Genomic DNA, 24364 nt, shown 5'->3' with positions numbered 1-24364 from the left:
ATATTCAGTTTGCAACCTGATGGAGGTCAGTATAGATGGACTAATACAACAAGTCCCACACACAGCTAGAAGCCCAATATTTTTTCAGAGCTAGATGCAGAAAAAAATTATATTCAATTTGCAACCTGATGGAGGTCAGTATAGATGGAGTAATAGAACAAGTCCCACACACAGCTAGAAGCCCAAATATTTTTTCAGAGCTAGATGCAGATAAAAATTATCTTTAATTTGCAACCTGATGGAGGTCAGTATAGATGGACTAATAGAGAAAGTCCCACACACTGCTAGAAGGCCAAATATTTTTTCAGAGCTAGATGCAGAAAAAATTATATTCAGTTTGCAACCTGATGGAGGTCTGTATAGATGGATTAATAGAACAAGTCCCACACACAGCTAGAAGCCCAATATTTTTTCAGAGGTAGATGCAGAAAAAAATATATTCAGTTTGCAACCTGATGGAGGTCAGTATAGATGGACTAATACAACAAGTCCCACACACAGCTAGAAGCCCAATATTTTTTCAGAGCTAGATGCAGAAAAAAATTATATTCAATTTGCAACCTGATGGAGGTCAGTATAGATGGAGTAATAGAACAAGTCCCACACACAGCTAGAAGCCCAAATATTTTTTCGGAGGTAGATGCAGAAAAAAATTATATTCAGTTTGCAACCTGATGGAGGTCTGTATAGATGGATTAATAGAACAAGTCCCACACACAGCTACAAGCCCAATATTTTTTCAGAGGTAGATGCAGAAAAAAATATATTCAGTTTGCAACCTGATGGAGGTCAGTATAGATGGACTAATAGAGAAAGTCCCACACACTGCTAGAAGGCCAAATATTTTTCAGAGCTAGATGCAGAAAAAAATTATATTCAATTTGCAACCTGATGGAGGTCAGTATAGATGGACTAATAGAATGATGCTATGCCCAAAAGATTTTACTTCACTAGGTGCAGTAAAAAAATTGGTATTCTATACACAGGTGGTATATCTTGCAACACAGATAGGCTACTCCACTGACTAACACACTCTGCAATAGGCCAAAAAGGATTAGCTTTGCTAGATTCAGCCAAATGCTGTGAAAAAAACTTGCACAGCACTGGCACAGACCTGCCTGGCAAAAACTGATAGGAACTGATGTAACCTAGTCCTGAAAAGGACTCCAATTATAATTAGTCTTTACTCCCACAACCTATCTATTTAAGAGCATAGACCTGCCTGATAAAAGTCGTAGGAAATGCTGTAACCTAGTCCTTAAAAGGACTGCAATCACAACTATTCCATACTCCCAAGCTATCTGTAGATTTGTGCGAAAATTGGCTTGAAATTAACAAGGTATAGCGCACACAGCAACAGCGGTGCCGTCTAACACGCAGCTGCAGCAGTGAGAAAATGGTGGCGACGGGGAAAATGGCTTGGTCTTATAGGGCAAGGACATGTGACATACACTGCCAATGACACATGCCCTTGCTTGTGTGAAAAAAAGCACTTCGCTCCGTGTGTGCGCTGCTGATAGGCTGACAGATTGCACCTCCCCACTGTAAATGCGGGAAAGAGAAAAAAAAATGGAGATCTTCATTATTCCTGCAGAGATCCATCCCCTGCCCCTCCCCCCACCCCGCTGTACACTCAAACTGCGTATTAACATTAATTTTCATCATTACTGAGAAAAAATCCAGTTATGATTTTGGTGCACGAACAGTTATCGAACATAACCTTGAACAGCCGAATTTTTCTCAAATCGTTCGTGTTCGCCGAACGGCTCGAACACAGCCCAAAACAGCTCGAATTTGAGATTGGCGAACAGTTCGAGTAGAACAACGCTCATCTCTAGTTCTAACAATACTCTGCAATAAGCCACCTAGTTCTTTTAGCGGCAGTGAAATTCAGCTGTATTCAGAGCTTGTGCAGTATTCAGAGCTTGTGCAAAGTCAAAAAAATCTAGTTTCTAACATTATACAGCAGACTAGATCTGAGTTTGAAATAGTTTGGAGAATATCTCCTATGTTATACAGGCGTCATCCACAGTAAAAAAAAAATACTTTATTCGGTTCCTAACACTATACAGCAGGAACATCTCAGTTTCGAATAGTTTGGAGAAAATCTCCTATATGATATATAGGTGTCATCCACAGTAAAAAAAATACTTTGTTTGGTTAGTAACGTTATACAGCAAGCCATATCTTACCTTGTCATTTAGTGCCGCTGAAATTCAGGTGTGTGCAGAGCTGTTGCAGAGGAAAAAATCTAATTTTGTTTTTCAAATAGCATGCTCCTACTACAGTATCTGAGCAACATGAGTGGATAAAAGAGAGGTTGTGGTGGAAGGGAGAATATTCTTGGTGTTCAAGGTATACGTGGGGTAGGTGGTAATGTTAGTGACGCACTAATGAACCAACACAGTCATGTCCTATCCAAAGACAACTGACAACTTCTGTTACTGGACGGGCTACTCCACTCCCTTTCCTTGACAGACGCACAGCCATGCGCCTTGTTGATAAGGGCCAGAAAGAGAAGGTGCTTCAGTGGATGGCTAGCGTTGGTTCAAGTGGCCTCTCCTCTTCCTCCATCTCAACATCACACACAGTACAGTCCACAGAGGTGGCACCCCAATTACCCTTGCTTTCCCCCGTGTCACAACAGTCCAAATGCCTAACTGACTGTAGAGAACCACAGATGGGCGAGACTGTAGAACTGTTCACCACAGATGGGCGAGACTGTAGAACTGTTCACCCATTTTATACCATGGGCATCAGAAGTGTACTCCAAACATTCACAGAGTCAAGAAGAGGAGGAAAGCATCTGCACCGATGCCTAAAACTTTTTTACGTTGGATTCAGGGCAGGACGGATTAGGTTCCGAGCAGGTTCCTGACCCTGAGGCTCATGCGGACTGCACTGTGCTGGGCAACAAGAGGAGAAGGGTCAGTCTAAGGGTGAGGAATGGGATAACATATTGGATGATGAGGAGACTGAAGATCCTACTTAGTTGGAACCCAGAGTCACGCAGCCGAGTAGCTCATCTGAGGAGGTGGAGGAAGACTAAGAGGTTACTTTCCACCCTATGGCGCAGACACGGAGTGATGCAAGCACGAGGAGCACTGCATCCTTAGCCACAACTGTGGCTGTGGCCAGCAGCGGTCACGGGTCTGCATCTTGCAGGGGTGGCAAGGGTTGCCTAGCCTGGGCCTTTTTTGAGACCGCAAAGGGTGAGCCAGCTCACATTATCTGCAAACTTTGCGATAAAAATGAACCTTCACATGCGCAATCAACATGCGTTACTCTGGCAATCTCACTACGATAAAATGCAGACCAGCGGACCTCAGCAACCATCAGCTTCCCCATCAACCGCATCTGCTGCTTCTTCCTCCTCCTCTGTTACCATGCCAAGTATTAGCACGCAGGTCTCCCACTGCAGAGCCATCTCCAATCTGTTGCCACGGAAATGGTGGTGTCAGGCCCTAAATTTTTGAACTGTGAACACTCTTATATGGCTGTTTTTTTACTGAGGAGGTAACCAGAGAACCTGGAGGAAACCCCCGCTAATACGGGGAGAACATACAAACTACTTGCATATGTTGTCTTCTATCATCATAAAGGAGTTAGCTCATTGTCTAGGAGACCGACCATCGCTGCTGTCTACCTTGTGAACATTGTGTTGAAGCTTGCAAGGTGTCACGGATTTACCGTGACAGAGAGGAGTCAGAAGACCACAGCGTCTGATTCCTCCCACTCCTGCAGTCATTAAAAAGAAGCCTTTTGCCTTCGTATTGATCGGTGCAGGGGTTAATCTGCTCAGTTGTGAGCTCCTGGAAACTTAACGTGATTTAGGCTCTCGACAAATTTGTCCCATGCATCTCCCCTACTGTGAAAACGCTGTACCCCAACACATCAGACTGTCGCCTACCATGGAAACCTTGAAATGGAAGCTGCAGACCAACTTCTTGTGACAAGCGTACAATCTGCGGTAAGCCTTGCTCCAGCATACCGCTGCACGACAAGCTGTACCCTGACCTACTGTATCCTCAGCCATCCCTTGTAGATTGTTTGTGCACCCTCACGGGCAGGGTCCTCTCTCCTCTTGTATCAGTCGATGAGTCACCGACTGTGACTCCTTTTCACATGTAAAGCGCAACGGAATAAATGTCACTGTAATAGTAATATAAATTATAGTACTTGTACTCTGGGTCAATTGATGGCACTTTCCAGGTGTCTACCCATAATTTGATGTGTTTTGGCAGCTTTTGGGCCCGTTTGAAGGTGTTGTGTATGCGTTTTTTTTGTCCCCCGATTGAATTCTATAGCATTTGGTAATGTTCGACGAACATTCAATGAATAAATCGGCGAATATTGCAAATTTGGCGATCATAATCCGGATCGAATATTGAAACATTGGCTCATCTCTACTGCTGATCATTGGAGGTACCATGTCTCAGGCCACACCGATCTGATACTGATGTCTTATCATAAGGTCATCAATAACACAGTTCTGGACAATCTAAATAAACATTTAAGATGGCATCAGCAGTGGACACCGTATAAAGCAGGTGTGTTTTATATGATAGCACTCGGATCAATATTATACTATGGGGCTAGGGTCAGCGTCAGCACCCGGGCAAGTTCCGGGGCCCTGGGCTAGCGGGGACCCCACTCGCCGTCGGGGATGCTGGCATGCTATGAGGCCCCTGAGTCGAGGGAGCCCGTTGTCAGCGCTCGTGAGTGGGCCCCCCACTTACTCAGGGCCCCGGCACTTGCAATACTTACCTCTCGCTGTTCCACTGCAGCTCTGGTGTCCTCCGAGTCTTCTGACTCTGTGACGTCTCAGGGCAGAGGGCGCGATGACGCCACTACAGTCCGCCCTCTGCTCTGAGCAGTCACAGTGCAGAGAGCGAGAAGACACTGAGGAGTCTGGAGCGAGGAGAGGTGAGTATTTTCTTTATTTATTTTTTGTATGTATGGAGCACTATATGGGGCCCATACTGTATGGAGCATTATACGGGGCCCAAACTGTATGAAGCTATATATGTGGCCCATACTATATGGAGCATTATATGGGTCCCATACTATATGAAGCAATATATAAGGCCCATACTGTATGGAGCAATATATGGGGCCCTTACTGTATGGAGCGTTATATGGGGCCCATGATGTATGGAAAAGATCACAGTAAAGTGATATTATTGTAGTACACACCATCAGAAAAAATCACCATATTTGCTGTATTTCTAACCAGTAATAAAATATAGCTTTTAATAGTTAAATTTAAAAAAAATGTTAAAAATGGACACATACAAAAGACAAAACACACTAGTGATAATAAAAATTCATCGGACCTTGATAATGTCCCTATTAAAGCTCTCATTCTCACCCCTGCCTGCCAGCGGAGTTTGGCACCCTAATCCTACGCAGATGACACCCTCACTCGTCGGTGGCTGTCCATTCTGGCCCTGTTAGGCCTTGTCAATGGGAAGGAACAAGATTAAAGTGCTAGTGCTGTAAAATGTAGATTCAAAAAGATAACCAAATATTACTATATACCATATAACATCTCAGTGGAGACGGGGTGGAGGAGTATATATAGCAAACAATACTATCAATACTATAGACCTTAATGGCAAATATGTTCACATATAGTGCAGATGAAAGTTATATCAGAAAAGCTCATCAAGCAAACAATATCAACATACAGTGGGGAAAATAAGTATTTGATACACTGCCGATTTTGCAAGTTTTCCCACCTACAAAAAATGGAGAGGTCTGTAATTTTTATTGCAGGTACACTTCAACTATGAGAGACAGAATGTAAAAAAAAATCCAGAAAATCAGATTGTATGATTTTTACATAATTCATTTTCATTTTATTGCATTAAAGCACACCTGTCAGCAGGATTGTGATTAGTAAACTGCATACACTGTCAGGTGGGCACCATTACACTGAGTAAAATGATACCTTTGATGATGAAATACAGCCAGTGGTTCTTCTGTAATCTTTATCTAGAGTTTTGCCATAATGATATGCTCGTGCTCTGGTGCTCTCATTATGTATTCCTATCTGTGCCTTCTGACAGGTCACTGTGCATTCAGTGACCAGCCTACTGTATTAAATATTGCCTGTGTGATTTCTGTTCAAAACTGAAAATTTACATCCCACAATATGGCCACCGCTGCCCGCACATGCTCAGTAGCATGTTTTGGTTGCCGAGAGATGCTACTGCACACACGCGGGCGCCATTTTGCTTCAGGAAAAAGAATTTGGTTGCAGCAATATGGCGGCGCGCATGCGCAGTAGCATCTCTCGACGATCGAGAAATGTTACTGCGCGAGTGCGGGTGGCGGGGGCCATATCGCTTCAGGCAAATTCTTTTTTCTCTAGCAAAATGGCTCCCGCTCATGCGTAGTAGCATTGGAAAGTGATACATGCTACTGCGCACGCATGGGCACCATTTTGCTAGAGGAAAAAGAAATTTGTTTGCAGCAATATGGCCTCCACTCGATCACTGAGAGATGCTACTGCGCGTGCGCGGCGCCATATTGCTGCCCGCTTGTGCGCAGTAGCATGTTATGGCAGAACTGAAAATAAAGATTACAGAAGAACCACTGGACTTATCTCATTATTAAAGGTATCCTTTTATTCAGTGTAACGGCGCCCACCTGATAGTGTATGTAGTGTACTAAGCACAATCCTGCTGACAGGTGCGCTTTAAATAAGTATTTGATACGTTAGAAAAATAGAGCTTAATATTTGGTACAAAAACCTTTGTTTGCAATTACAGAGGTCAGATGTTTCCTGTAGTTCTTGATCAAGTTTGCACACACAGCAGCAGGGATTTTGGCCCACTCCTCCATACAGATCTTCTATAGATCTTTTAGATTTCGGGGCTGTTGCTGGGCAACATTGAGTTTCAGCTCCCTCCAAAGATTTTCATTTGGATTCAGGTCTGGAGACTGGCTAGGCCACTCCAAGACCTTGAAATGCTTCTTACAGGGCCACTCCAAGACCTTGAAATTCTTCTTACAGGGCCACTCCTTAGTTGCCCTGGCTGTGTGTTTCGGGTCATTGTCATGCTGGATGACCCAGACATGATCCATCTTCAATGATCTTACTTAGGGAAGGAGGTTGTTGGCCAAAATCTCACAATACATGACCCCATCCATCCTCCCTTCAATACGGTACAGTCATCCTGTCCGATTTGCAGAAAAGCACCCCCAAAGTATGATATTTCCCCAACCATGCTTCACAGTTGTGACGGTGTTCTGGGGGTTGTACTCATCCTTCTTTCTCCAAACACGGCGAGTTGATACCAAAAAGTTATATTTTGGTCTTATCTGACCACATGACCTTCTCCCATGACAACTTTGGATCATCCAGATGGTCATTGGCAAACGGGCTTGGACATGTGCTGGTGTGAGCAGGGGAGCCTTGTGTGCCCAGGAGAATTTTAATCCATGACTGCGTAGTGTCTTACTAACGGTAATGTTTGACACTGTGGTCCCAGCTTTCTTCAGGTCATTGACCAGGTCTTCCCGTGTAGTTCTGGGCTGATTCCTGACCTTTATCAGAATCACCCTTAACACACGAGCTAAGATCTTGCATGGAGCCCCATACCAAACAAGATTGACAGTCATCTTGTGTTTTTTCCATTTTCAAATAATTACAATAACAGTTGTTGCCTTCTGAACAAGCTGATTGCCTATTGTCCTGTGGCCCATCCCAGCCTTGTGCACGTCTACAATTTTGTCCCTGGTGTCCTTAGACAGCTCTTTGGTCCTGGTCATGGTGGAGAGGTAGAAGTGTGAGTGATTGAGTGTGTGGACAGATGTCTTTTATATAGGTAATGAGTTTAAACAGGTGCAAATAAAACAGGTAATGAGTGCAGAGTAGGAGGGCTTCTTAAAGAAAATTTAACAGGTCTGTGAGAGCCAGAATTCTTGCTAGTTGGTAGGTGATCAAATACTTATTTCATGAAATAAAATGTAATTTAATTATTTAAAAATCATACAAAGTGATTTTCTATTTTTCTTTTTAGATTCTGTATCTCACAGTTGAAGTGTACCTACGATAAAAATTACAAACCTCTCCATTCTTTGTAGGTGGGAAAATTTGCAAAATCTGCAGTGTATCAAATACTTATTTTCTCCACTGTATAAAGCAGGCATACAGTTCATTGACCTGTGGTCACCTCATTGGACCATAGTAGTGTCCCTATTAATACTTTCACTCTATCCCCTGCCTGTCAACGGAGGTTGGCACACTGATCCTGTGCAAATGGCGCCCCCTCGCCTGTTGATGGCTGTCCCTTCTGGCTCTATAAGGCTCTACAAAGCAGGGAGCAAAGTTCAGGTAACAGAACTGAACATCACTATATCATATAATATCCTGTGTTATCTCAACAGAGAAGAGGTAGAGGAGTGCATCACAGACCATAGCACGACAGATAAGTCGATTCGGCATGAGAAAAAAAATTGGAACATGCGTGTGGCTCTGTAAATCGGATCACGTGCACACATTCAAATGTATGAATTTATGTGGACACAGGCAATGGAGAAGACGCAGAACTTTAGTTCACTGTCTTCTCCGCACCTGTGATACAATTTTCTCATCCAAGAGAATCGGATCACAGTAAGCTGACAATCGGCTCAAACTCTGATCAGAGTTAAAGCCGAGTGTCATTAGCATAATCGATCCGGTTCTCTCACACGAGAGAATCATTAGTCGTGAGATCCCGGCCTTAAGCTTCATGCACAGTACTAAAGCTCCATACAAACTCTGCAGTCTATTGGGCCCTACTGTACCTCTATATTCATCTGCTTTTATACAGACACACATTTTTCCCATATTTTTTTTCATGTTAAGGCTGTGTGCCCACTATGCGTTTTTCAAGTGTTTTTGCCGCGGAATTTCGCAGCGAAAACGCTTAAAAAACGCTTGGTAATACGTGCCCCATGGTCCCCAATGATAATCCTCATGTGCTGTGCACATGCTGCGGAAATTTCCGCTGCGGATTATCATTGCGGAAAAATACGCAGCATGTCTATTAATTTTGTGGACACGCAGCGTAATTGCCGCCATTGACTTGCATTGAATCGCATAATATCCGTATGAACACATGTGCACAAGCGGATATTATGCGATTCAATGTGCGGATGGTACCCGGGTCTGAAGAAGAGGAGACTCTCATCCAGACCTGGGTACCATAGAACCTGTTAAAAAAAGAATTTAAAATAAAAAATAAAGATTATACTTACCTTCCGATGGCCCCCGGTGTTTTCTCCGCTATGTCCGGTCTGTTGTATGGCTCGCGGTGGTGTGAAAGGACCTGCCATGACGTCATCTAGTCATGTGAAAACACCAGGGGCCATTGGAAGGTGAGTATAATGGTTTTTTTTTCTTAATTTTTTACTATTTTTATTCTTTTTTTAACTACTAACTTGGTCACACTATATAAATCCATGCTGGTTGACCAAGTTGTCAAGCACTTTCCAAGTGATGCTAAAATTGCTTGGAAAAGCGCTTGATAACCTGCATGCGGAAATGCATGTGAAAACGCTTGACAAACGCTTCTATCTGGTAGGAAAAAACGCAAGTAAAATCCGCATGCATTTTTCCTGCCGGGGAGAAGAGGAAAAAATATGCAGCATTTCTGCATCGTGAGCACTTAGCCTAAGACTGAGATATTTTATAGAATTGGGATGCAAAGGTACCTTGCCACGGTAGATAGAGCTGTACTCCACATCCTACCTTACAGACTTCATGATCCATGACGCCTTGGGTTTTCAGGCTATGCTTATAATTACATGAGATATTGAAAATGGCAAGGAATTAAGTATTTGGTGCATTCTTGATGTTGCAGCATGCAACATGTTCTGCAGCATTACTGCTCCATTTAGCTAAATTAGTTTATATGCATTTTTTACCCATTTTGAGTGCATTTTTTACATGTTTTACATGTGTTTTTATGTTTTATCCTGCTGTGGTTTTTGTCTCCTTTTGCTATGTTATTTTTTAAAGAAAACTAATTTGTTTTGCAAACTTTCTGTTACTTACCTTGATAAAACTTTCCTGATTAAGTCATGTGCAGATGGCAAGCATTTTTAGTGCATTTCCGCTGTAGAAAAATAATAAAAAAAAGCATATATGCATTTTGCCTGCAGATTTTCCTCATCTCATTGAAATCTATAAGGAAAATCTGTAACTTTAAAAAAGGAAAAAATGACAGGTTGTGGATTGCAAAAACGCACCACAAATCAGTTTGTACAGTGTAAAGAAAAAATGCACAGTGGGCATGAAATTTATATAAATTCCACCTACTTTGCCGGAACTGTAAGACGCTGCATTTTTTGTACAGTGAAAATACGCAGTAGTAGATTGTTTTACATCGACTGCTCTTGTTCTCAGCAGTCTAGTCCTGTTTATACAGTATGATGCATTGCTAAAACCGATGATCTCTTGGCTGCACAACAGGTCATTTCACCTGATGAATAAGTGTTTTCACTCATCAGGTGATTGGCAGCCTGTTTACACCAAAAGATTGTTGTTAAAAGAGTGCTCTTAAGAAAGTTTGTTCATGATAATCTTTAAGAGTAAATTCAGCTTTACACTAGCCTCCAGATCTGTTATCAATGTAGACCTATTAGGACCTATCATTGGTTGAGCGTAATAGACTGCCTCTAGTGTCATGCTGAGAGGCACAATTCACAGCAATACAGAAATATCTCATCTACAATAAATAATTGCCCCCTTTAACATCAATGACAGCATGAAATTCAATTTTGGTCTCATCACTCCAAATTACCTTGTTCCAGAAGTTTTGAGGCTTGTCTCTGTGCTGTTTGGCGTATTGTAGATGAGATAGTTTGTGGCATTTGCGCAGTAATGACTTTCTTCTGGCGACTCGACCATGCAGCCCATTTTTCTTCAAGTGCCTCCTTATTGTGCATCTTAAAACAGCCACACCGCTAGTTTTCTGAGAGTCCTGAATTTCAGCTGATGTTATTTGTGGGTTTTTCTTTGCATCCCGAACAATTTTCCTGGCAGTTGTGGCCGAATTTTTTGTTGGTCTACCTGACCGTGGTTTGGTTTTTACAGAGTGCCTGATTTTCCATTTGTTAATCACAGTTTGAACGCTGCTGACTGGCATTATCAATTCCTTGGGTATCTTTTTGTATCCCTTTCCGAAGTTATATTGTTCAACTACCTTTTCCCGTAGATACGTTAACAAATCTTTTGCTTTCCCCTTGACTCACAATCCAGAAACGTCAGTGGCTGGATGAAAGATGCAAGAGTCTATCTGGATCCCAGAAACTCACAAAGCTTTTATGCACACACACTGACTACAAGCAAACAGTACACAGGTGAAGATTTTACCTTTAGTAGCCATTCAAACCCATTTGTATCAAATTCTGAGCATGTTATCAGGCCAAAATCACCAGGGTATGTGAACTTTTGATCAGGGTCATTTGGATGTTTTTGGTTGTCATTAAGATTTAACCCCTTAATAACATCTGACGTACTAATACGCGTCTGTGCCCTGGGACTTAAGAGCCAGACCCGTATTAGTACGTCATCGCGATCGCGCGCACACAGGCTGTGCGGGCGCGATCGCTGCCGGGTGTCCGCTGATTCTCACAGCTGACACCCGGTACTATGTGCAGGGAGCGGTCCTGCACCGCTCACAGCACATTAACCCCTGCGATGCTGCAATCGAAGTCGATCGCAGCCGATCGCAGCATTGCGGGGGCAAGGGGAGGTGATCGCAGATACTCACCTCCTCTTCCGGCTTCCAGCACTGTCTGTAAAGGCTTCCCGGGTGTTGCCATGACGACCCGATGTCGTCATGACAACATCCGGGTCACCAGACAGCAGGAAGATTGTTTGGACATGCGCAGTGCATCTCCAAACAATCTTCTCACTGTGCAGCGCTGATAGCCTGTATGACACAGGGATGGTGCTGCATTCCTGTGCCATGCAGGCGATCAGAGAAAAAAAAGTGAAAGTCCCATAGTGGGACAAAGTAATAAAGTATAAAAACTGTCAGTAAGTGAAAAAAAAAAAAAAATTGCAAAAATATAAAAAATAAATAAATAAAATAATCCACCAAAAATAAAAATATAATGTACCCATCAATAAATATTATTATAAAAAAAAAAAAAAAAAAAAACAATAAAAGTACACATATTTAGTATCGCCGCGTCCGGAACAACCTGACCTATAAAACTGTCCCACTAGTTAACCCCTTCAGTGAACACGGTAAAAAAAAAAAAAAAAAAACGAAGCTAAAAACAATGCTTTATCACCATACCGCCAAATAAAAAATGAAATAACACGTGATCAAAAAGATAAATATAAATAAAAATGGTACCGCTGAAAACGTCATCTCGTCCCGCAAAAAACAAGCTGACATACAGCTCCATCAGCCGAAAAATAAAAAAGTTATAGCTCTCAGAATAAAGCTATGCTAAAAAATATTTTTTTCTATAAAATTGCTTTTATTATGTAAAAGTGCAAAACATAGAAAAACGATATAAATGTGGTACCGCTGTAAACGTACTGACCCGAAGAATAAAGCTGCCTTATCACTTTTACCACACGCGGAACAGAATTAAAAAAAAAAAAAAACAATTCCTGAATTGTTGGTTTTTGTTTATTCTGCCTCCCAAAAATCGGAATAGAAAGCGATCAAAAAATGTCACGTGCCTGAAAATGGCACCAATAACAACGTCAACTCATCCCGCAAAAAACGAGCCGTCACATGACTGTCTGCCAAAATCTGGAAAAATTATACCTCTCAAAATATGGCGATGCAAAAACTAGATTTTACAAAAAATGCGTCTTTTTGTGTGTGACAGCTGTCAGTCATAAAAACCCCATATGATTCTGGTATTGCTGTAATCACACCGACCCGAAGAATAAAGTCGTCTAATCACTTATACCGCACGAGGAACGGCGTCAAAAATAAACTCTTGGGTTAGGATTGGGCTAGGGTTAGGGCTGGGTTTGGGGTTAGGGTTGTGCTAGGGTTAGGGTTGTGCTATGGTTAGGGTTGTGCTACGGTTAGGGTTGTGCTACGGTTAGGGCTGGGGTTGGGGTTAGGGTTGGGGTTAGGGTTGTGATGGGGTTGGGATTTTTTTCCAAAGTAAGAAAAAAGATGACGATATGGCGACTAGTGTTGAGCGCAAGTGCTCGCCACTTGAGTTTGCATCGGGTGCTCTGGTATGCATTGAGTATCGTGGGTATTTGAGTGACATGCTTGAGTCTCTGCCCATATGCTTCGCGGCCAAAAAAACTTTACGGGGAGTGACTGCCATGCTTTTTTTTGGGTGTCTAATAACCGTAAAACATGCGGAGCAGGGACTCGAGCATGTCACTCGAGCACACGCTGTACATGGTGCATACCTGAGTACCCGATGCAAACTCAAGTAGCGAGCACTTGCGCTCAAGACTAATGACAACTTATTCAATATGATGACCTAATGTAAACAAATTCTGTGTCGTACCTCTGGGTTCAAAATGTTCACTATACACCTTAATAAAATCCTTGAGGGGTATAGTTTCCAAAATGGGGTCACTTGTGGGGGAGCTCCACTGTTTAGGCACATCATGGGCTCTCCAAACGCGACATGGTGTCCGCTAACAAATTGAATGGAAAATCGGCTCAAATTGTTAGCGGACGCCATGTTGCGTTTGGAGAGCTACTGCGTGCACAAACATTGGAGCTCCCCCACAAGTGACCCCATTTTGGAAACTAGACCCCCCAAGGCACCTATCTATATGCAAAGTGAGCACTTGGAACCCCCAGGTGCTTCACAAATTGATTCGTAAAAATGAAAAAGTGAAGAAAAAACACTTTTTCATATTTATGAATCAATTTGTGAAACACCTGGGGGTTCCAAGTGCTCACTATGCATCTAGATAGGTGCCTTGGGGGGTCTAGTTTTCAAAATGGGGTCACTTGTGGGGGAGCTCCAATGTTTGGGCACACAGGGACTCTCCAAATGCAACATGGTATCCGCTAACAAATTGTCGGCTCAAATTGTTAGCGGACATCATGTTGCATTTGGAGAGCCCCTGTGTGCCCAAACATTGGAGCTCCCCCACAAGTGACCCCATTTTGGAAACTAGACCCCCCAAGGCACCTATCTAGATGCATAGTGAGCACTTGGAACCCCCAGGTGTTTCACAAATTGATTCATAAATATGAAAGTGTTTTTTTTTCACTTTTTCATTTTTACGAATCAATTTGTGAAGCACCTGGGGGTTCCAAGTGCTCACTATGCATCTAGATAGTTGCCTTTGGGGGTCTAGTTTCCAAAATGGGGTCACTTGTGGGGGAGCTCCAAAGTTTGGGCACACAGGGGCTCTCCAAACGCAACTTGGTGTCCGCTAACAATTTGAGCCGATTTTCCATTCAATTTGTCAGCGGATACCATGTTGCATTTGGAGAGTCCCTGTGTGCCCAAACATTGGAGCTCTCCCACAAGTGACCCCATTTTGGAAACTAGACCCCCCAAGGCACCTATCTAGATGCATAGTGAGCACTTGGAACCCCCAGGTGCTTCACAAATTGATTCATAAATATGAAAAAGTGGTTTTTTTTTCACTTTTTCATTTTTACGAATCAATTTGTGAAGCACCTGGGGGTTCCAAGTGCTTACTATGCATCTAGATAGGTGCCTTGGGGGGTCTAGTTTCCAAAATGGGGTCACTTGTGGGGGAGCTCCAATGTTTGGGCACACAGGGGCTCTCCAAACACAACATGGCGTCCGCTAATTATTCAAGCAAATTTTACAATCAAAAAGTCAAATGGCGCTTCTTCCCTTCCGAGCCCTGCCGTGCGCCAAAACAGTGTTTTTTCCCCACATATTGGGTATCTGCGTGCCCAGGGGAAATTGCACAACAAATTTTGGGGTCCATTTTTTCTTTTTACCTCTGTGAAAATAAAAAAAATTGGGTCTAAAGTAACATTTTTGTGAAAAAAGTTAAATGTTCATTTTTTTCTTCCACATTCAAAAAATTCCTGTGAAGCACCTGAAGGGTTAATAAAGTTCTTGAATGTGGTTTTGAGCACCTTGAGGGGTGCAGTTTTTAGAATGGTGTCACTTTTGGGTATTTTCTGTCATAAAGACCTCTCAAAGTGACTTCAAATGTGATGTGGTCCCTAAAAAAATGGTTTTGTAAATTTTGTTGGAAAAATGAGAAATCGCTGGTCAACTTTTAACCCTTATAGCTCCCTAACAAAAAAAAATTTTGGTTCCAAAATTGTTCTGATGTAAAGTAGACATGTGGGAAATTTTCAAAAAAATTTTCGCCAAATTTCCATTTTTTTCACAAATAAACGCAAGTGATATCGAAGAAATTTTACCACAATCATGAAGTACAATATGTTACGAAAAAACAATCTCAGAATCAGTAGGATCCGTTGAAGCGTTCCAGAGTAATTACCTCATAAAGTGACAGTGGTCAGAATTGTAAAAATTGGCCTGGCCATTAACGTGCAAACCACCCTCGGGGCTTAAGGGGTTAAAAAAGAGAAAACACAGTAGTTTGAAAATAAATCCCTTCACCCAACCAATAACCATGAGTGGAAAAAAAGTTTTTTTGTTATCATTCATATTCTCTGAAACAAGGCCAAGAAAGGAAAAATTCTGACGGGGTATGTAAACTTTTGAGTACAACTGTATGCCCCTTTTGAAGAGTGCTCTTAATTGAGCATGAACAAATACATCACACTTACCATTTATAAATGTTGGTGCTGGTTCTGCTCCATAGACTGTAACTGGAACTATTCCTAGTTGACTTTTCCCCTTGACAATAACATACAGGAGTCCTCCCCAGACACTGGATATCACAACCTTCTCATTAACAACGTTCTTTTTACACACAACTACTGGGGCACGACCCAACTGTTCTGCTGAGCTCAGGTCATCTGTCTGACAACCAATTTGTACCTAAAATGAAAAAGTAAATAAAATGAATTCTGTATGGACGCAGAAAAATGAATTGGGACCAAAAAAATGAATAAATAATAAATCCTATAAGCAAGACAAAAATCTTGAATATCAAGCATACTTAGTACAAAATAATATCTTGAAAAAAAAAAACTTTATTAAGCCATGATGCACACTAAAATCAATACAGAATAAAAACAAGAAAATTATGATACAGGAATGAAAGTCCAATAGAAAACAATAAAACCTGGAAATTCACCAACATGACAGTGCTAATGGACAGTTTCACATTAATCAATGTCTTATGTCCCTAAACCTAATGAACAAAGGAACAGTATGTCTGGCATAATTAAGACTAATTCACCCCCGCATCAGTGGCCAGACTGACGCTGTGTCGTCACAGATATGACTTCACATCCCAGTTTATCATACCTTTTACAGTGGTGTTTAGTAAAGTGGAGATCAGTGATTCCTAATGGATCTTTCTCTTTTTCTCTAGAGGCAAATTCGAATTTCAAATGATCGCACATCTCTTAGGCTGTGTGCCCACGATGAGTTTTTAATGCATTTCTGCAGCGTTTTTGCAGCTGCGGAAACGCTGAGGAAACGCATTAAAACGCATGGTAGAAGGTCTGCCATGTTCCCCAATGATAATCCGCATGTGCTGTGCACATGCTGCGGAAATTTCCGCTGCTGATTATCATTGCGGAAAAAAACACAGCACTACCAATTGTTTTGCGGAAGTGCTGCGTCTTCGCTGCCATTGACTTGCATTAGATCGCATGGATTACGCATCACTGTATACACTGTGTTCCAAATTATTATGCAAATAATATTTTCTCAGATTTTCCCAAATTACCTATATGAATTGCAGTCATTGTAATTTTCCAGTCAAATAACTATTAGAGTACAATTGAAAGGTTTTTGTACAAACTGCCTATGATAACAGTATATTTTTAAAAAAATAAAAAACTCAAACTGCACTCAAAATGCATGTTCCAAATTATTATGCACAGCAGAGTTTTCAACCTTTTCATTTTAATAAAGAACAAAAAATGGTCATTTTTGAAATTATAAGCATTAGCAGGTTATTACAAACTGAAATCAAACAGTTTTCAACTCAAAACTTTATTCTAAGTGATGTTACATTTGCACATAGGACCCCTTGTTCGAAAGGAGCTTCTGAACTCTCTCGTCCATTGAATTTGTCAGGTTTTGGATGGTTTCTGCTTAAATTGTTTTGCATGAGGACAGAATACCCTCCCAGAGCTGTTGCTTAGATGTGAACTGCCTCCCGCCATCATAGACACTCCTTTTGATGATGCTCCAGAGCTTCTCAATGGGGTTGAGGTCAGGGGAGCATGGGGGCCACACCATAAGTTTGTCCCCTTTTATGCCCATAGCAGCCAGAGATGCAGATGTGTTATGTGCAGCATGAGACTGTTTGTCTCTTGCGCTCTGCATCTACTTCTGTTTAGGAGGTGTCCCATTTTTGTCCCAGTCCTTAGTTCTTTTAGGAACCCCTCCCTTTACTCTATAGGTCTTCGTTCAGACTAGCCGAGGACTAAGGTGGGTCTGTTCACAAGGAACAGGCAGCCCGCTACATCGTAGGGATTCAGCTTAGTCTTACTGTAGGGACTGCTTTCCCCTATCTTTCCTTAGTTTATGTTGCAGATCATAACAGAAAGTCTATATTTTTAAGGGAAAAAGAAATACAAACCTACAGGGCCCAGTGTGAAAAAGTGATTGCCCCCTAAACCTAACAACTGGTTGGGCCACCCTTAGCAGCAAGCATTTGCAATTACTGGCAATGAGTCTTTTACAATGATCTGGAGGAATTTTGGCCCTCTCATCTTTGCAAAACTGTTATAATTCAGCCACATTGGAGGGTTTTCGAGCATGAGCTGCTTTATTAAGGTCATTGATACACGCATGCCGCTAGGTTCAGATAGGGGCAAGACAGGTTACATGAATTCTTTGGAATCCTGTGGGAACCGTTACTCAGGGCGACCATAGATCATATGCTGCAGCTTCTCTCAGGCACACAGGGGTATTGACTAGAGATGAGCGTTGTTCTACTCGAACTGTTCGCCAATCTCAAATTCGAGCTGTTTTGGGCGGTGTTCGAGCCGTTCGGCGAACACGAACGATTTGAGAAAAATTCGGCTGTTCGAGGCTATGTTCGATAACTGTTCGTGCACCAAAATCATAACTGGATTTTTTCTCAGTAATGATGAAAATTAATGTTAATACGCAGTTTGAGTGTACAGCGGGGTGGGGGGAGGGGCAGGGGATGGATCTCTGCAGGAATAATGAAGATCTCCATTTTTTTTTCTCTTTCCCGCATTTACAGTGGGGAGGTGCAATCTGTCAGCCTATCAGCAGCGCACACACGGAGCGAAGTGCTTTTTTTCACACAAGCAAGGGCATGTGTCATTGGCAGTGTATGTCACATGTCCTTGCCCTATACGACCAAGCCATTTTCCCCGTCGCCACCATTTTCTCACTGCTGCAGCTGCGTGTTAGACGGCACCGCTGTTGCTGTGTGCGCTATACCTTGTTAATTTCAAACCAATTTTCGCACAAATCTACAGATAGCTTGGGAGTAGGGAATAGTTGTGATTGCAGTGCTTTTAAGGACTAGGCTACAGCATTTCCTACGACTTTTATCAGGCAGGTCTGTGCTCTTAAATAGATAGGTTGTGGGAGTAAAGACTAATTGTAATTGGAGTCCTTTTCAGGACTAGGTTACATCAGTTCCTATCAGTTTTTGCCAGGCAGGTCTGTGCCAGTGCTGTGCAAGTTTTTTTCACAGCATTTGGCTGAATCTAGCAAAGCTAATCCTTTTTGGCCTATTGAAGAGTGTGTTAGTCAGTGGAGTAGCCTATCTGTGTTGCAAGATATACCACCTGTGTATAGAATACCAATTTTTTTACTGCACCTAGTGAAGTAAAATCTTTTGGGCATAGCATCATTCTATTAGTCCATCTATACTGACCTCCATCAGGTTGCAAATTGAATATAATTTTTTTCTGCATCTAGCTCTGAAAAAATATTTGGCCTTCTAGCAGTGTGTGGGACTTTCTCTATTAGTCCATCTATACTGACTTCCATCGGGTTGCAAACTGAATATATTTTTTTCTGCATCTACCTCTGAAAAAATATTGGGCTTGTAGCTGTGTGTGGGACTTGTTCTATTAATCCATCTATACAGACCTCCATCAGGTTGCAAATTGAATATAATTTTTTTCTGCATCTAGCTCTGAAAAAATATTGGGCTTCTAGCTGTGTGTGGGACTTGTTGTATTAGTCCATCTATACTGACCTCCATCAGGTTGCAAACTGAATATATTTTTTTCTGCATCTACCTCTGAAAAAATATTGGGCTTGTAGCTGTGTGTGGGACTTGTTCTATTAATCCATCTATACAGACCTCCATCAGGTTGCAAACTGAATATAATTTTTTTCTGCATCTAGCTCTGAAAAAATATTTGGCCTTCTAGCAGTGTGTGGGACTTTCTCTATTAGTCCATCTATACTGACCTCCATCAGGTTGCAAATTAAAAATAATTTTTATCTGCATCTAGCTCTGAAAAAATATTTGGGCTTCTAGCTGTGTGTGGGACTTGTTCTATTACTCCATCTATACTGACCTCCATCACGTTGCAAATTGAATATAATTTTTTTCTGCATCTAGCTCTGAAAAAATATTGGGCTTCTAGCTGTGTGTGGGACTTGTTGTATTAGTCCATCTATACTGACCTCCATCAGGTTGCAAACTGAATATATTTTTTTCTGCATCTACCTCTGAAAAAATATTGGGCTTCTAGCTGTGTGTGGGACTTGTTCTATTAATCCATCTATACAGACCTCCATTAGGTTGCAAACTGAATATAATTTTTTTCTGCATCTAGCTCTGAAAAAATATTTGGCCTTCTAGCAGTGTGTGGGACTTTCTCTATTAGTCCATCTATACTGACCTCCATCAGGTTGCAAACTGAATATAATTTTTTTCTGCATCTAGCTCTGAAAAAATATTTGGCCTTCTAGCAGTGTGTGGGACTTTCTCTATTAGTCCATCTATACTGACCTCCATCAGGTTGCAAATTAAAAATAATTTTTATCTGCATCTAACTCTGAAAAAATATTTGGGCTTCTAGCTGTGTGTGGGACTTGTTCTATTAGTCCATCTATACTGACCTTCATCACGCTGCAAATTCAAAATAATTTTTTGTCTGCATCTAGCTCTGAAAAAATATTTGGCCTTCTAGCAGTGTGTGGGACTTTCTCTATTAGTCCATCTATACTGACCTCCATTAGGTTGCAAATTAAAAATAATTTTTATCTGCATATAGCTCTGAAAAAATATTGGGCTTCTAGCTGTGTGTGGGACTTGTTCTATTACTCCATCTATACTGACCTCCATCATGTTGCAAATTGAATATAATTTTTTTCTGCATCTAGCTCTGAAAAAATATTGGGCTTCTAGCTGTGTGTGGGACTTGTTGTATTAGTCCATCTATACTGACCTCCATCAGGTTGCAAACTGAATATATTTTTTTCTGCATCTACCTCTGAAAAAATATTGGGCTTCTAGCTGTGTGCGGGACTTGTTGTATTAGTCCATCTATACTGACCTCCATCAGGTTGCAAACTGAATATATTTTTTTCTGCATCTACCTCTGAAAAAATATTGGGCTTCTAGCTGTGTGCGGGACTTGTTGTATTAGTCCATCTATACTGACCTCCATCAGGTTGCAAACTGAATATATTTTTTTCTGCATCTACCTCTGAAAAAATATTGGGCTTCTAGCTGTGCGTGGGACTTGTTCTATTAACCCATCTATACAGACCTCCATCAGGTTGCAAACTGAATATAATTTTTTTCTGCATCTAGCTCTGAAAAAATATTTGGCCTTCTAGCAGTGTGTGGGACTTTCTCTATTAGTCCATCTATGCTGACCTCCATCAGGTTGCAAATTAAAAATAATTTTTATCTGCATCTACCTCTGAAAAAATATTTGGGCTTCTAGCTGTGTGTGGGACTTGTTCTATTAGTCCATCTATACTGACCTCCATCACGCTGCAAATTCAAAATAATTTTTTGTCTGCATCTAGCTCTGAAAAAATATTTGGCCTTCTAGCAGTGTGTGGGACTTTCTCTATTAGTCCATCTATACTGACCTCCATCAGGTTGCAAACTGAATATATTTTTTTCTGCATCTACCTCTGAAAAAATATTGGGCTTGTAGCTGTGTGTGGGACTTGTTCTATTAATCCATCTATACAGACCTCCATCAGGTTGCAAACTGAATATAATTTTTTTCTGCATCTACCTCTGAAAAAATATTTGGGCTTCTAGCTGTGTGTGGGACTTGTTCTATTACTCCATCTATACTGACCTCCATCAGGTTGCAAATTGAATCTAATTTTTCTCTGCATCTAGCTCTGAAAAAATATTGGGCTTCTAGCTGTGTGTGGGACTTGTTGTATTAGTCCATCTATACTGACCTCCATCAGGTTGCAAACTGAATATATTTTTTTCTGCATCTACCTCTGAAAAAATATTGGGCTTGTAGCTGTGTGTGGGACTTGTTCTATTAATCCATCTATACAGACCTCCATCAGGTTGCAAACTGAATATAATTTTTTTCTGCACCTAGCTCTGAAAAAATATTTGGCCTTCTAGCAGTGTGTGGGACTTTCTCTATTAGTCCATCTATACTGACCTCCATCAGGTTGCAAATTAAAAATAATTTTTATCTGCATCTAGCTCTGAAAAAATATTTGGGCTTCTAGCTGTGTGTGGGACTTGTTCTATTACTCCATCTATACTGACCTCCATCACGTTGCAAATTGAATATAATTTTTTTCTGCATCTAGCTCTGAAAAAATATTGGGCTTCTAGCTGTGTGTGGGACTTGTTGTATTAGTCCATCTATACTGACCTCCATCAGGTTGCAAACTGAATATATTTTTTTCTGCATCTACCTCTGAAAAAATATTGGGCTTCTAGCTGTGTGTGGGACTTGTTGTATTAGTCCATCTATACTGACCTCCATCAGGTTGCAAATTAAAAATAATTTTTATCTGCATCTACCTCTGAAAAAATATTTGGGCTTCTAGCTGTGTGTGGGACTTGTTCTATTAGTCCATCTATACTGACCTTCATCACGCTGCAAATTCAAAATAATTTTTTGTCTGCATCTAGCTCTGAAAAAATATTTGGCCTTCTAGCAGTGTGTGGGACTTTCTCTATTAGTCCATCTATACTGACCTCCATCAGGTTGCAAATTAAAAATAATTTTTATCTGCATCTAGCTCTGAAAAAATATTTGGGCTTCTAGCTGTGTGTGGGACTTGTTCTATTACTCCATCTATACTGACCTCCATCAGGTTGCAAATTGAATATAATTTTTTTCTGCATCTAGCTCTGAAAAAATATTGGGCTTCTAGCTGTGTGTGGGACTTGTTGTATTAGTCCATCTATACTGACCTCCAACAATTGCAAACTGAATATATTTTTTTCTGCATCTACCTCTGAAAAAATATTGGGCTTGTAGCTGTGTGTGGGACTTGTTCTATTAATCCATCTATACAGACCTCCATCAGGTTGCAAACTGAATATAATTTTTTTCTGCATCTACCTCTGAAAAAATATTTGGGCTTCTAGCTGTGTGTGGGACTTGTTCTATTAATCCATCTATACAGACCTCCATCAGGTTGCAAACTGAATATAATTTTTTTCTGCACCTAGCGCTGAAAAAATATTTGGCCTTCTCGCAGTGTGTGGGACTATCTCTATTAGTCCATCTATACTGACCTCCATCAGGTTGCAAATTAAAAATAATTTTTATCTGCATCTACCTCTGAAAAAATATTTGGGCTTCTAGCTGTGTGTGGGACTTGTTCTATTAGTCCATCTATACTGACCTCCATCACGCTGCAAATTCAAAATAATTTTTTGTCTGCATCTAGCTCTGAAAAAATATTTGGCCTTCTAGCAGTGTGTGGGACTTTCTCTATTAGTCCATCTATACTGACCTCCATCAGGTTGCAAACTGAATATATTTTTTTCTGCATCTACCTCTGAAAAAATATTGGGCTTGTAGCTGTGTGTGGGACTTGTTCTATTAATCCATCTATACAGACCTCCATCAGGTTGCAAACTGAATATAATTTTTTTCTGCATCTACCTCTGAAAAAATATTTGGGCTTCTAGCTGTGTGTGGGACTTGTTCTATTACTCCATCTATACTGACCTCCATCAGGTTGCAAATTGAATCTAATTTTTTTCTGCATCTAGCTCTGAAAAAATATTGGGCTTCTAGCTGTGTGTGGGACTTGTTGTATTAGTCCATCTATACTGACCTCCATCAGGTTGCAAACTGAATATATTTTTTTCTGCATCTACCTCTGAAAAAATATTGGGCTTGTAGCTGTGTGTGGGACTTGTTCTATTAATCCATCTATACAGACCTCCATCAGGTTGCAAACTGAATATAATTTTTTTCTGCATCTACCTATGAAAATATATTTGGGCTTCTAGCTGTGTGTGGGACTTGTTCTATTAATCCATCTATACAGACCTCCATCAGGTTGCAAACTGAATATAATTTTTTTCTGCACCTAGCGCTGAAAAAATATTTGGCCTTCTAGCAGTGTGTGGGACTTTCTCTATTAGTCCATCTATACTGACCTCCATCAGGTTGCAAATTAAAAATAATTTTTATCTGCATCTAGCTCTGAAAAAATATTTGGGCTTCTAGCTGTGTGTGGGACTTGTTCCATTAATCCATCTATACTGACCTCCATCAGGTTGCAAATTGAATATAATTTTTTTCTGCATCTACCTCTGAAAAAATATTTGGGCTTCTAGCTTTGTGTGGGACTTGTTCTATTAATCCATCTATACTGACATCCATCAGGTTGCAAATTGAATATAATTTTTTTCTGCATCTAGCTCTGAAAAAATATTGGGCTTCTAGCTGTGTGTGGGACTTGTTGTATTAGTCCATCTATACTGACCTCCATCAGGTTGCAAGCTGAATATATTTTTTTCTGCATCTACCTCTGAAAAAATATTGGGCTTGTAGCTGTGTGTGGGACTTGTTCTATAAATCCATCTATACAGACCTCCATCAGGTTGCAAACTGAATATAATTTTTTTCTGAATCTAGCTCTGAAAAAATATTTGGCCTTCTAGCAGTGTGTGGGACTTTCTCTATTAGTCCATCTATACTGACCTCCATCAGGTTGCAAACTGAATATAATTTTTTCCTGCATCTAGCTCTGAAAAAATATTTGGCCTTCTAACAGTGTGTGGGACTTGTTCTATTAGTCCACCTATACTGACCTCCATCAGGTTGCAAATTCAAAATATTTTTTTGTCTGCATCTAGCTCTGAAAAAATATT

At 40.9% G+C, this 24364-nt stretch overlaps 1 protein-coding gene across 1 annotated transcript in view; it reads right to left on the bottom strand.

Moving 5' to 3' along the window:
- The window catches only part of LOC141166188 (TRPM8 channel-associated factor homolog), a 191490-nt gene that overhangs the window by 115709 nt on the left and 51417 nt on the right, over nucleotides 1–24364 (bottom strand). The window contains exon 5 of the mRNA XM_073652638.1: nucleotides 15735–15948. Within this exon, the coding sequence (XP_073508739.1) occupies nucleotides 15735–15948 (214 nt within the window). The remainder of the gene's footprint in view (nucleotides 1–15734; nucleotides 15949–24364) is intronic.

Source organism: Phyllobates terribilis, unplaced genomic scaffold (genome assembly GCF_046119375.1).
Source record: "Phyllobates terribilis strain yellow unplaced genomic scaffold, ASM4611937v1 Scaffold_11__3_contigs__length_659146591, whole genome shotgun sequence".
NCBI lineage: Eukaryota > Metazoa > Chordata > Amphibia > Anura > Dendrobatidae > Phyllobates > Phyllobates terribilis.
Note: the sequence above shows the minus strand (reverse complement) of the source record. Positions and strands in the feature narration are given on the sequence as shown.